This window comes from Sarcophilus harrisii, chromosome 3, assembly GCF_902635505.1.
Source record: "Sarcophilus harrisii chromosome 3, mSarHar1.11, whole genome shotgun sequence".
Classification (NCBI taxonomy): Eukaryota; Metazoa; Chordata; class Mammalia; order Dasyuromorphia; family Dasyuridae; genus Sarcophilus; species Sarcophilus harrisii.
In genome coordinates, this window is record NC_045428.1 from 448,425,844 (window position 1) to 448,439,790 (window position 13,947).

At 36.2% G+C, this 13,947-nt stretch overlaps 1 protein-coding gene and 1 pseudogene across 2 annotated transcripts in view; both read left to right on the top strand.

Moving 5' to 3' along the window:
- The first annotated feature begins 208 nt into the window (after positions 1-208).
- The window catches only part of NCAPD3 (non-SMC condensin II complex subunit D3), a 97,052-nt gene continuing 83,313 nt past the window's right edge, over positions 209-13,947 (top strand). The window contains exons 1-3 of one of the 2 annotated variants that reach the window (XM_031960862.1): positions 209-780; positions 8,610-8,764; positions 13,732-13,894. In XM_031960862.1, coding sequence (XP_031816722.1) covers positions 717-780; positions 8,610-8,764; positions 13,732-13,894 — 382 coding nt within the window. In that variant the 5' untranslated portion in view covers positions 209-716. The remainder of the gene's footprint in view (positions 781-8,609; positions 8,765-13,731; positions 13,895-13,947) is intronic. The other variant, XM_031960861.1, reaches the window with a different exon arrangement.
- Positions 10,298-13,014, top strand: LOC111719823 (annotated as a pseudogene).

Consider the following 13,947-nt stretch of genomic DNA (forward strand, 5'->3'; position numbering starts at 1 on the left):
CCGCTGGGCTTCGCTGGCTACGCGGCAGAGGGGGCGGGGGTCCTGGGTGAGGGGAGCCACTCTCCGGCCCCGGATACGCGCGTGACTCCGGGCGCATGCGCGCCGCCCCTCCTCCGCCCTTCTCGTCCCCTCCCTGGGCTCGCTGCGCAAACGTAGCGGAACGGGGCCGCCTCTCCGTTCTCGGGAGACTGGGGGGGCGTTCCATGAGGATCACCAGCCCGGCGGAACGCGCGCTGCCTCGCGGGGCGCGGAATCGCGCTTTCCATTTTATCCTTTCCTTCGGGGAGTTCACACCCCTCCCAATACTTCCCTACGCTCTGACTAGGGGGGCCCCCGGGGCGCGCGTTGCCCCAAAGGTGACCAACTCCCATTTGCCTTTCCGTGGGATGGCGCGGAGGTTTTTTCATCCTCAAGTAAAGGGGGAAGGAAATTTTCGGTTTGTCACTGAATCTGTTGTTTCCCAGCTCAAAAACAATTAGAAAGGGAATCATTTGACCTTAAGAATTACTTCCTTACGGAGCGGACTTCCGGCTGCCGCCATTCGGTGCGTGGGCGCCACGAGCTATTGCGGATTGGCCAATGCGCAAGGGGCTTCGGGATTGTGGTTGGCTGGAGAGAAGGGGCCTTTGCGCCGTGATTGGCGGATGTGGAAGAAACGGAGCGCGCGCGGAGCGAGTTTTGAAAGTAGACCAGAAGACTGCTGATTCTTGTGGACCATGTCGCTGCGGCCGAGTCTTGGGACCTGCTTTGGGCGCTGGTGCCCCTCGGGTCTCAGCCTAGGTGAGGAAAGAGAGAGAAAGCGGGGGCAGGCTCGGGAGGAGGCGGGGAGGCGGATGGAGAAAGGAGCGGAGCCCCGCCGTCCTCGCTAGCCCTCCCGCCCGCCTCGGTCTTTGAGGAGAAGGGGGGGGTGGGGGTGGGAAGCTTCTGTGGAGCTCTCCTGCGTGGGCATTCTCTCTCCGGGCCCCGAGCGCCGTCCGTCCTTGTCCGCGCCGTGGCGCCCTGCGCTTCCCGGCTTTCCCGAGGCTCTTCGTCCTCGCTCGCTCTCCGTCTCTCTCTCGGACCGCTCGTGGGCTTGCTCCTCAGGCCTTTCCTTGGCACCTTCGCGCTCGCCAACTTGTCTTTGATAATGCGTTGTGGCGGAGAGGCAGCGTAGTCTGATAGCGCGAAGGTCGGGCTTGGAGACAGAAAGGCCGGAGCTAAAACTGCCTCTGCCTCTGACGGTTTTAGGGACGGGACGGGGTGAATCCTTTAACATTTCAGTGCTGCCCGCGGTCGCTGATCTGCATCGGTTCTCTGTACTAATGAAATGACTGGTTTGAACCAATGACGTGCAGCGGTGCTCCCATCTTACTGTCCGGATAGTAGTTCTCGTCCGCATTGTTTCCCGTCTTGTTTGAGTGAGCACTTGAATGATTATAAATCTCAGCTGAGAGTGTATGCTATAGCGTGGGTCTGTCTCCTTTGCTTGTTTTTGGTGGGGTTTTAACAAAAATACCTTTTTATTGATGTTTCTCTACTTCATAATTTTGGCCAGCATCCTTTTCCTCTCCCCCTGAGAACTATCTCATATGTAAACTAGTATGCTTACTTATAATATATTTTTATTCATTTCGTTAACTATTTCCCAATTGCGTGTAAATCTTTTAACAATCTTTCTAAAAAAATTTGAGTTCCACGTTTTTTGCCTTCCTTTCTCCTCTTTGAGAAGGTAAAGCAATTTGATATAAATTAGACTTGTGAAGTTATGAAAAACATGAAAAACATACAAGTTTAAAGAAATAAGAGAAAAAGATAATATATAATAAAAGATGAAATAGATAAATAAAATAAATAGATAAAAAAGATAAATAAATAATAAAAGATAAAAAATAAAAGAAAAAAATCAGCATAAGTGCCTTTTTTTTTATCTTAATACATTTAAAAATCAGGAAGATGCTGGTGTAGTGAAAGAAGCTCTGCATTTGGAATTAGAAGACCTGAGGTTGAATCCTGCCTTTTACTAATTAGTCAGCAGGACTAATAATATTTAGTTATTAATATTTTTTATTGTTAATAATAATAAGTATCAACTTTTGTAATAAATATATTATAAATAAATGTTATTTATAAATATTTATTTATATTTATAAAATAATATATATTTATATAAGGCTTTTCCAATTCTTTGTGATCCCATTTGTGCTTTTCTCAGCAAAGATCCTGTAGTATTTTGCCATTTCCTTCTCCAGTTTATTTTACATATGAAGCAACTGAGGCAAACAGTGTTAAGGGTCTTGGAAATGCCTGAAGTCACATATGAACTCAGGTCTTCCTGATTCTAGGTGGGCATTCTTTCTGAGGCACTTAGCTATCCCCCACCCAAATCCTTAGTACAGCTTTAAGCTACTCTTCTGTATCTTCACTTGACTCTTTTCACTATGCTACATTGCTTCTTATATATTACCAGCTATCCAGGATCTGAATGACATTTCGTCTCCCATCTGCAGGAATTTTCCCTCAACCTGCTCTTGGAGTGTTTTCCCTTATTTACTGGATGTCTTTAAGTGCCACCTAAAACTGCACATTTCCAACCCCACTTAACTCTAGTGCCCTTGCCTCTTTTAACTATTTCCTATTTATTTTGTATGTAACTTATATAACAAATATATATATATATATTTGTTTGCTTGTCTACCTCAGCAGAGTGTGATCTTAGCACATAGAAAGCAGAGTAAATGGTTAGGTGACTAGACCTACAGTCAAGAAGACCCAGCTTTCTGAGTTCAAATCTGCACTCAGATACTAATTATGTGACACAAGACAAGTCATTAAAACCTAATTACCTGAGATTTTGGGACTCCCTGTACATGCGTGTTATTTCGTTAGACCAGACAGGAAAATTTACCAGGTCAAAGACTTGTATTTTTCTCTCCTACTATTCTTTTCCTCTCAGTGCCTAGCACTGAATATACACAGAACAGATTAAAGGGTTGTGTTTTTTTTAGGGGAGGCACTAGCCAGCACTTTGGGAGCAAGTGGCAGAATTTAATGTAGAAAATGGCACTTTGAAGCAAACTAGAGATTCGATGAAATTCTGTTAGGCTTTTAAAGCCTTTTATCACCTGGTCCCAACCTATCTTTCCAATCTTTGTTATAAGAAACAACTGGTTGGTATAGTGGATCCAGCTTCTACTACAAAGGTGTATCTCTTTCTTGGAACAATCAGAAGGCCAGTGTCATTACCTATGTGACTAGGCATGTCACTTAACATCTCTTGGCCTCAGTTTTCTCATCTTTGAGATGAGACTAGGTCAAAGCTTTTTAAACTGTTTCAAAACCCCATATGGAATCATGCAACTGAATGTGACGATTGTGAAAAATTAGGTAACAGGTAAAAAGTTACTGAGCACAATGACCAAAAATTGATTTAAAATCAGACTTATGATAAATCCAAAGTGTTTCTGACAGTGCTTGTCTGTGTTGCATCTCAGGACTCCACTGCTGCCTTGATTCTGAATATACAACATGCGTACTTTACACTGCATATACTGAATGTTGCCAGAAATACCTCAGCTCAGATTCAAGATGGGATTGTGGAAAAATTTCTTGGGTTTAAAACAAAGTTTAACAAACTGTGGACTAGGTAATCTCTAAGATGCTTTCTAGCTCCAAATCTGTGTGTCCTTATGATCCTTTGGAGTGACTCCCAGGTTGTAACTAGATCCTTCTGTTTAGTTTCTTTAATTTGGGAGATAACGTGGGAATGGAAATGATGTTATTTAGTGCCAGCCAAGTCCTCTGCTTTCTGACCCTTTTTGGAGAAAGTGTGTGTGTGTATGTGTGTGTGTGTGTGTGTGTTTTATGTTGTGTAAAGTTTATGTGGAAGATATGGAATCATGGAGATTGATTTTCTTATGTCCCAGTTATCTGCAGTGGATGTAAACACATAAAATACAGTTAGTTAACTTGATGGTGGTTCTTTTTGCAAATGATCAATATGAGTAGGACCAAGTATCCTATTCAGAGTTGCCTTTGAATATACAATGAAACCTTCTCATTTATTTCTTTTCAAGTAGAATTTGTGAGCTACCCTCCATTGGGTTTTATGTATGTAGCAGAAATGTCAATGTTCTGTAGTGTCACTTAAGATAAAGAAAGGTAATGATTTATGTTTGTGAAGGGAATATCTCCTCATGAGGACATGCAGAAGGCTTGAACAACTGGACTTCTCAGAGCATCTTTGCATCTGCTGCTAATTTAATACTATTCTCTCTCTCTCTCTCTCTCTCTCTCTCTCTCTCTCTCTCTCTCTCTATATATATATATATATATATATATATATATATATATAATTAACATATGCACTATATTATATATATATATATACTCTATATATATTCTCCGTAAAATAATATGATCTGGATTTATATAAAAAAAGGAAAACGTAAATGTTAGCAGTAACTGACATTTAGATAATGTTTAAGATTTATAAAGAGTTTAACATAGATTATATCATTTAAAACTTATAATAATCCTGTGAAGTAGGGTATTACAGATAATATTATTCCATTTTACAGATGAGGAAATTGAGATTAAAAAGATAATTGACTTGTTCATGAGTTACATAGCTTAGTAAATGAAGTTAATAATTATATTTAATTTATTCCAGGAAACCAGATCTAAGTCTGTCACTTTATTCATTATGTTCTGTTGCCTCTAGTTTTTTATTCCTGATCTTTTTTCTTGGCCCTTGTAAAGATTTGCATTATTGCTTTATACACACACACACACACACACACACACACACTTTTTTTTTTTTTTTTTTAACTGAGGCAGTTGGGGTTAAATGACTTACCCACGGTTACACAGCTAAGATGTGTTAAGTATCTGAGGTCAGATTTGAGCTCAGATCCTCCTGACTTCAGGGCTGGTGTGCTATCCACTGCACCATCTAGCTGCCCCTGCAATTTTATACACTCATTTTTATATTCTGTTCCTTACTTATATTGTTTTATATTTTTATGTAAAATTTATATGCCCTTTTACATATTCCCTTGTACTCCTCACATGTGACAATTTTTGAAGGTAGTGATACTCAATTACATTGTTATACCAGAGTATTCTGCCATTTATCATTTTTTGGACATACATAGTTTGGTTGTTTCTGAGGTTTTAGCTATTAAAAATAAAGCACCTGTAAATATTTTTGGAAATGTTGCTCTTACTATCTTTTAATAGCATTCTGTGGTATATTTTTGAGAAGACATGAGTTGGAAAAGAGGATTGGAAAAGCAAAAATGAGTTTTGATTTATATCATTGGTGAGCATTTTTGAATCAATGAGATCATAAAAATCATTTGAGATTTGAGTAATATCATATTTAGGATATAGTTCCAATTGTGGGGTTATTGTGTCAAACAAATGATCAGTTTATAATTTTTACTGTGTTTTGCTAGGGTGCTGTCTAAAAAAAATTCGCATCACCTTCCAGTTTTGCCAACCTTATAAATGTTTTTCCAGCAACACTGAATTTTACCATTAACTGTTTTTGATTATTTTTATGGGCATAAGCTGCAATGTTTTTTTTTGTTTTGTTTTGTTTCTTTGATTATTAAAAAGTTTAAACAATTTTTGAGGTGATTGATTATGATTTATTTATAATCCTTACATGCTTAAAAAAGCTTTATTTTTTATTAAAAACCCTTTGTTTTAGACTTCTCCGAGTTATCATGTAATAATATTGTATATTTTGTTTATATGTCTGCAAATTATTTGTCCCATTATTAATCCCTCCTCACCAAATAAATGCTGTCTTTAAGGGTGTAAGATTGGGACTGAGTCTTTTCCAAATGGTAATATGTTTTGCAATTCTTGTAATGCACAAAACTTTGGATGCATGTGTTCTTCAAATTTCTACAAATCTCTAGCACAGTGGTTTTATACACAGAAAGTACTTATTGTAAATGAGACAATGAATGAACTTGTTTTAGCTTTCAGAAATTCAATTCATATCTTTTGACTGCTTATGCATTGAAAAATAAATACTACTTTTTTAACTGTGTCAGTTACTTAGATTTCATGAGACTTTTATTAAATATCTACTTTGAAAATATTTTTCCAGCCTTTTTTTTTTTTAATTATTATTTTAGTCATTTTGATTTTTGGCAAATAGTTTGCTATTTTTGTAAAATAAAAACCATATTTAACTGACTAGTGTTATTGACAAGACTAGTATTGTATCCTTTTTAGTTTAATAAGTTCTTACACAGGATAGTAATGTGATACAGCATTATATAAAAATTAATGTGGTAACCAACCATATGCAGAGATTGAACAATTGAAGAATTAGAAAGTTGCTTTTATATCTTGGTAAACAAAATAATCTCACTAGTTTTCTGGTATCTAAATTCTACCTTCCACTATACACATTCCTATCATATTTATTTTTCTTAAAAACTGACGCTTAATAGTTTTAGTGAAACCTCCTTTCTAGCCTCTAGGCTTTGGACTGGCTGATCCCTATAATTTGATGTTAGAGTTGTACTTAGGGTAAAATGTGTAAGAAGGCTAGGCAGGTAAGTTAGAATCAGTTTGTAAAGGGCTTCAAAAGACAATGGAGATTATATTTAATCCTAAAGATAGGGAGCTCCTGAAATTTATTTATCAAAGAAATGATATGGCACATTTGTGCTTTAGGTTGGAGGATAATTTAGAGTGGGGAGAGACTGTAGTAAGCAAGGAGACAAATTTGATGGCAAATGAAGTAGTCCAGACAAGAAGTCATGAGGGCCTGAATTGCAGGGTGATAGAGAATGGAGAGAAGTGTAGGAGAAAGTACTATACTCCATGTTTTAGGAACAAGCCTGTCAGAAATAATTATTACTAATTTAGATTAAATAAATTCTCAGTACATCTGTTTAAAGAGAAGGAGCACCAAAGAATAGCAGTTATGTTATGACTTTGAATCTCTCTCTAATCCAAGTCATTTTGGAATTGTGGTTTACAATATCCCTAACAATAGACAAAATTCTATTGTAAATGCTTTCTTACTATTTATAAAAGAGGAAGGGGCTAGGGGATAAGAAAAGCTTAACCTTTTAGATTCTAGAGATGTTATGGAGGTAGAAATGGCATGATTTGGCATGTTATTATATATGTGGGGTGAAGGACAGATGAAAATCAAAGATAAAGCCGAGTCTGAGAACCTTGGTTCCTGGAATGGGTGGTGGTTTCTGATACAGAAATAAGGAACTTTAGAAGAGGATGAGTTCTTATTTGGACACGTTGAGTTTCAGATGCCAATGGAACATTCACTATTGGCTAAGTCATGAAATAACAATTAAATTTAGAGCAGCTAATTATGTCACCAATAGACTAAATGTAGACAAAGAAGGCCTGGACTTAGATTGAGTGTTCATTCCATCTTAGGAAGTGTGATGGGTATAATGATCTATTAATGGAGATTGAGAAGTAGTATAATAGATAGGAGAATCAAGAAAAAGCAGTGTTAGAAAAACTCCACAGGGATAGAGAGGTAGGCAGTGTCAACTGCTGCAGAGAGGTCAAGAAGGGTGAAGCTTGAGAAAAGGCTAACAGATTTAGTAGTTATGTGATCAGTGATAACTTTGGAGAGAGTTATTTTAGTGGAGAGATAAGGTCACAAGTCAGGTTTCAAGAGATTGAGATGTGAATGAGAGAAGTCCAGGCAACAAGTGTTGATCAATTTTTTTAAGTATTTGACTGAAAAAGGAATTAAAGATATAGGGTGATTTTTTTGAGATGATAATAGGGTCTAATGAGAACTTTTTAAAGGATGGAGGAGACTTGGGCTTGTTTATAGGCATCCCGAAAGGAGTCAACATATAGAAATTGCACTGGATTTTAATACCAGCTCTGTTACTTATCATCTGATAAGCTGGACAAGCAACTTTACTTCTCTGACACTAAATTTCTTCATCTATAATAGGTAGATAATAATTTTTCTACTTATCTCCCATAATTGTGAGCATCACATGATTGATATATGTCAAATTTTTCTCCATAAATGTGAACAGTGGTTATTCTTAAAAACTATTGATTAATTAGTGCTTACTCAGTATTAATTGAGTACTTTCGATTCCTAGCACTAAGTTGTAACCTTTGCAACAATGAAGTATTGCATTAACCTGACTTCTATCAAAGAACACCAGTGGCAACCTTTATGGCCTCTTTTACTTTACTAGATTCATCATGTATTGCTGACTCAGTTAAAATAAACTGCCTACCAAGTTTTAAACAGAACTATTAATACTTACACTGTTTGTTTTGAAAATAGCTATTTGTGTTTTTGAATATAGCACATAATCTAGAATTCTGGTGGCCTTCTCCAGATAGGAGAGAGGAAATAACTTTCTCACAACAGTATAACAATTGACATTAAAATAATTATTTCCCTTATTTTTTATTTTAATAAGTATTTTCACATAATATGTTTCCTTTATATGGAAGTGATAGTGGTAAATCAATGCCTTAACGGTAAGTAAAGAACATGACTAATGCTTTAAAAAATTTTATAGAATATGATCAAAGAATGTTAATATTTTCTTTCTGCCAAAGCTTTATTAATTTCATTTACAATATTTTGCCATCAGCATGGGTGGACACAGTTTGGGAACTGGATTTCATGGAAACTGAACCTTTGGATCCTAACATCGAAGCGCAGATTACAGAAGATGGACTATATGCATTCACTGAACTCTATGAGAACCTTATTCCTTTTGCCACTCAAGAACATGGAACCACAGAGGTAAAAAACATCTGGTCATTTTTAGGTTTCAAATAAAAATAACTTACATTAAAATTGTAACCCTCTGGTGAGACATGAATAGTACTGTAGGAATTGTATAAAGAGCATATAAAGTCTATGAGTTAAGTCATTTGATCTTATATAGACTTTACATCTTTCCCTGTGCTTTTTTTTTTTTTTTTTTTTTTTTTTTGCACAATGCTCAGCTCTTCAAAGAACTCAAAACAATAACAATTTATCAGACTACAATAGTAGAATAATGTAAAAAGAACACAATACTAAAAAGATGTATGTGATAATCTCAGCTCATTTGAAGCAGATAATGTAATCTTTCTTGAATTGTTTTCTCAATTATAAAATGAAGATTTAATTAGATTGGGGATTCCCAATCTTTTTTGTGTTATGGATCCCTTTGGCAGTCTAGTGAAGCTATGGACTCCTTTTCACAATAATGTTTCTTAAAATAAATAATGTGTTTTTTTCCCTTTTTGATCAGATTTTCTTTTTTGTTCAACTTGGCGAATATGGAAATATGTTTAGAAGAATTACATATGTTTAACTTATATATCCGAAAATATCGGATTGCTTGCTATCTTGAAGAGGGAAAGGGAGAAAAATTTGGGAACACAGGTTTTGCAAAGGTGAATGTTGAAAACTATCTTTGTGTGTATTTGGAAAAATAAAATACTATTAAAAATTAAAAAATGAATAAGATAAAATACATGGGATTGCAGAGGAAACAATTATTTCCAAATATGGTTATCAAAATATTTTAAAAATACATTCATACATCCCAAGTTAAGAATCCCTAAAGATTATTTCTAACATTGCATGTATGTCATTTTAAAAAGTTTAAATCTGGCCCTTCTCCGTTGGGGAGGAAACCCGTGGAAGTGTCACTCCTTGCTCTAGATTAATGTCCAGATATAGATACCCATGCTTGATTTAGAGAGGGACAGAATCAAAAACTTTTGCCCCTCACTGGGTGTCAGAAATGTTGGGGTATATCAAAGATGGAGTACCATGCAGGTTGCAGTGTCATCTCTGAAAGAATTCAGGCTTGAGCAGCCTCCAAATCATGCAGGGGCCTGTATTTGGGCATTTGCTTAGAATTGGGGTGATGCAGTCTATAGGCCTTCTCAAAGGACAATGGCAGAATGAGGCAAGGGTTATATAAGGAAGGGAAAGTAAGGAAAAGGAAAAAAACAAAGCAAAACAGAATAAAGCAGACCATGAAAATTGGATAATCTCAGAGGACATTTTGCATCCTTTTGGACAAAATCTGATAAGAATAAGTAGTTCCTATTAGAGGATCTCCAAGGTAGTTTATGACAGTCACTGCAACCCAGTGGTTTGGCTTTTGTACTTGGCCATACTCACACTCCCTGCTTATCCCAGCCCCCTGAGGGTGACAGTGAAAGGGAGGGGGAGGATCATGAGGCCTCATGCTCTGCAGGAGCAGGATATCCTGTTGCATGTCTGAAGGAGGAGCAGTTTCAACCTCATCCCTAACCAGCAGCTTAAGGACAGAGAATGGCTCCACCACCTACCCACAGTCTGGATGTTGAGCTCAGCCCAAGGTCTGAGCAGCCCCCTGAAGCCCCTGGAGCTTCCTTCTACCACAAAACAAAAATAAAAAGGAGTATAGGACCAGAATTCATAGGAGGTAGATTGATGCTTTTTAAAACATTTAAGAGAGCATAATATCTTGCTTGTCCATAGAGTAGCAAACAAAAGCAAATTGATCAAAATAATGCTGATTGATAAAAAAAATAGTTGAAGAGGAGTCTTGGAAAATAACACCGTATGAAGTGGCTACTGGTATTAATCAAGGACTGAGTGATAACACAGTAATAACCAAAGTAAATAGTGAATTGTAGAATTTGGATTATTCATTGGAAAAAGATTCCAAATTGAGTTACTTAGAGGGGCAGCTAGGTGGCGCAGTGGATAGAGCACCAGTCCTGAAGTCAGGAGGACTTGAGTTCAAATCTGGTCTCAGACACTTAACACTTGCTATCTGTGTGACCCTGGGCAAGTCACTTAACCCCAGTTGCCTAAGCCAAAAAAAAAAATTACTTAGATCTAATAATGAGGAAGCTCAGACTGTGTACTGGCATTCCAATGCACATTTTCTTGGAGAAGCTATGGAAATTATGAAGGATGCTTGTGTTGTAGCCTACACATTGAAAAAGAATTTTATTATATGTTTGTTGAAGACAGAAGAGTATCCAGTACAGAATTTCCAACATTAGAGAACATGTGCAAAATATTATCATAAAAGAGAAGCAACTTTTTGAAAGATTAGAAATCATCAAAGAAATTCTTATGGACAGGTTTTAACATAATAAATTTATATGTTGAATCCTAAATGAGAACCTTGGCACCCCAATTACCATAGTATATAGGTGTGGTCCATTGTTTAACCTTTAAAGACGTTTATAAGACATGCTGGAAAAATTAAAACCATAAAAATATTTAAGAATTTCTCAACCTATTGGGAAGGAAAAGCTGATACGGAGACTTTGCAAAGGGATCTATAGAAGATCCTTTCCTGTTAATATGATGAAAACTTGGGAAAAGTTCCAGTGGTCATAGGAAAATTGGAAAAGAATGAGAACTTTTTTCATGATCTGAGCCCAGGAAGCTTTTTTTTTTCTCTTTCAAGAGAAGCGTTTATCTATAATACACTTTAGACTTTAAAAGAGAGGAATATCATTTGCATAATTTTACAGAAGTGGTGTCTCCTAATGTTTGCAATTGGAAATTCTGGGAAATAGTCAAGTCATTGGCAGCAGTATAGGAAAACATGTTTTCTTTTGATGTTGAGAAGATGTTTGCACTTAAAACCTATGAACTGACCAGGGTACTATACAATGTTTACAAATAATCATCTGTGTTTCTAGAGAGAAATGCCTATTAGACTAACTGATTTTGGAATTCTTTATTGGAATGAGCTGTTTGGAACTTTGAGTGATTTAATGTGTCAGACAATTCCAGCAGGATGATGCTTACATCTTCTGCATGATGGATCAAATTGAAAAAGAAATGAAGAGATGCTTAAAGTTTTTAATAATCAATTTATACAGTATTTGGGTTTTTCTTTCAATTAAATCTTTCTACATGGCCTGAAAATTTCCTAGGAGAAATTGAAATATGGGACCAACTTAAAAAGCAACTTCCAAACAGCTTGCGGGAATTTGGAGAGCCATGGAAATTAAACCCAGGAGATAAGGCATTTTATGGGCCTAAAATTGATAATAAAAATCGAAGATGACACTGGGAAGTGACACCAGTGTGTTACTATTCAGCTTGATTCCCAACTACCCATCACTTTTAACCTTACTCATATTAGAAGTTATCATTCACCAAGCTGTTCTGGGATCAGTTGAAAAAATGACAGCCATTCTTTCAGAAAACTATGGAGGAAAATAGCCTTTCTGACTGTCCACATCAAATAATGATAACTCCTGTTAGGGCCAACTTATAAAGAATATGCACTTCAGATATCCAAGGAATTTTTTGAAGCCAGATTCACAACTGATGTTTATCTAGTTCAAAGCTGCAAACAAAATAAGAAAATATGAAATGCATAATTGGTCCAGTATAATTTTATTTTAATGGTTGGAGAAAAAAAAAAATAAGATTGCAAATGTTCAAACAAAGTACAATAAAATTCATGGAGAACCTTCAGTAGCTTCCATCATTAATAAAAAAAAAAAAAAAAACTAAAGGAGTTACATTCATTAAATGCAGAGGAAGGATTTTGGAGTTTCTGTCTTCTGTTGGTCAACCTTAAGACATTTTCTAAGACTTGAATATGGAATTCCTTTTCTTAGCTTCCTGGAATTTTACTTATTGCCAGAGGTTTGGACTCAAAGATGGGTAACAAGGGAAACCATGTATGATTCAATTTCAGTACCTACTATTCTGAAAGAAATGTAAGTTATGCAGGTATCTTGGTTAGCAATAAAAAACCAATTTAGGGAAATTTTCAAGGAAAATAAATTTAAATGGTAAAACATTTTTGTTTGCTTCACTTTAAGAAAATTCAGCTCCCTAAATAGATAAATGATTATCTTCATTATTGACTCCTTTGCACAAAGACTTGTTAAAAAAACAAAATTATCAAGTTATTCAAGTGTTCCTAAGTGCTGTTTTTGATATTATTGATTACTCAAGGAAGCACATGAGATAAACAAGGCAGGTACAGGTAGGTGGTGCAGTGGATTGAGCACCAGCCCTGAAGTCAGGAGGACCTGCGTTCAAATCTGGTCTCAGATGTTTAATAATTCCTAGCTGTGTGACCCTGGGCAAGTATTAAACATCTGAGACCAGATTTGAACTCCAATTGCTTCAGCTCCCCCCCCCCCCAAAAAAAAAAAAAAGAAAGAAAGAAACAAGGCAGAGAAACTTGTGTTATGAACCATTGCACATTGTAGATCAATTAGAAATGCTGTTTAGATATCTTTGAAAATTTGATTTATATATAAAACTTTTAAAAAGCTTTTTAAAATTATATAAAAAACAAAACAAAAAAATTATGCCAACTCAGTTAACTACTATTTACTTTACTTCTGTAAGGGAGCAAGAAAGTCCAGGTAGAATTCTTCTATCTCAGATTTCATTCAGGGGGTTCACTTTGATAACTTCCCGGCCATCAGGTGGACAAAATGGTAGAAATAATTACTTTGTGGAGTTTTTTACCTCTCTTTTCTACTGGTATATTGAAGTGGTTAGGATTTTCCAAGTCAGTAACTAGGATGAGAAATAAACCTTGTATAAGGATAATAGTTTTAGTTATTTGCTAATAATTTGCTGATTATAAAAGAGGGTACTAGATTGGCTAGTTCCTAATTCTGTAAAGTAGCAAATTTCCCAAAAGATATAATTCATGTGAAATTAAAAAAAAAAAAATGTCTCCAACTCTTTAACTTCTTTTTTTTTCTTTTCTTTTTTTTTTAAAGAGTATTTGGACCATCTTTAAGGAGAATAATATTTCTCATAATGCACTTATAGCCCTTTTTTATCACTTTGTTGAAATTGTCCATAAGAAAAATGCCACAATTCAAAATCGAGAATATGGTCTGCATGCTGCTGGGCTTTACTTTTTATTGCTTGAAATTCCAGGTAAGTGAATCATATCTACCACTTTGTTTTTCTGCATTTTTTTTTCTTACAAC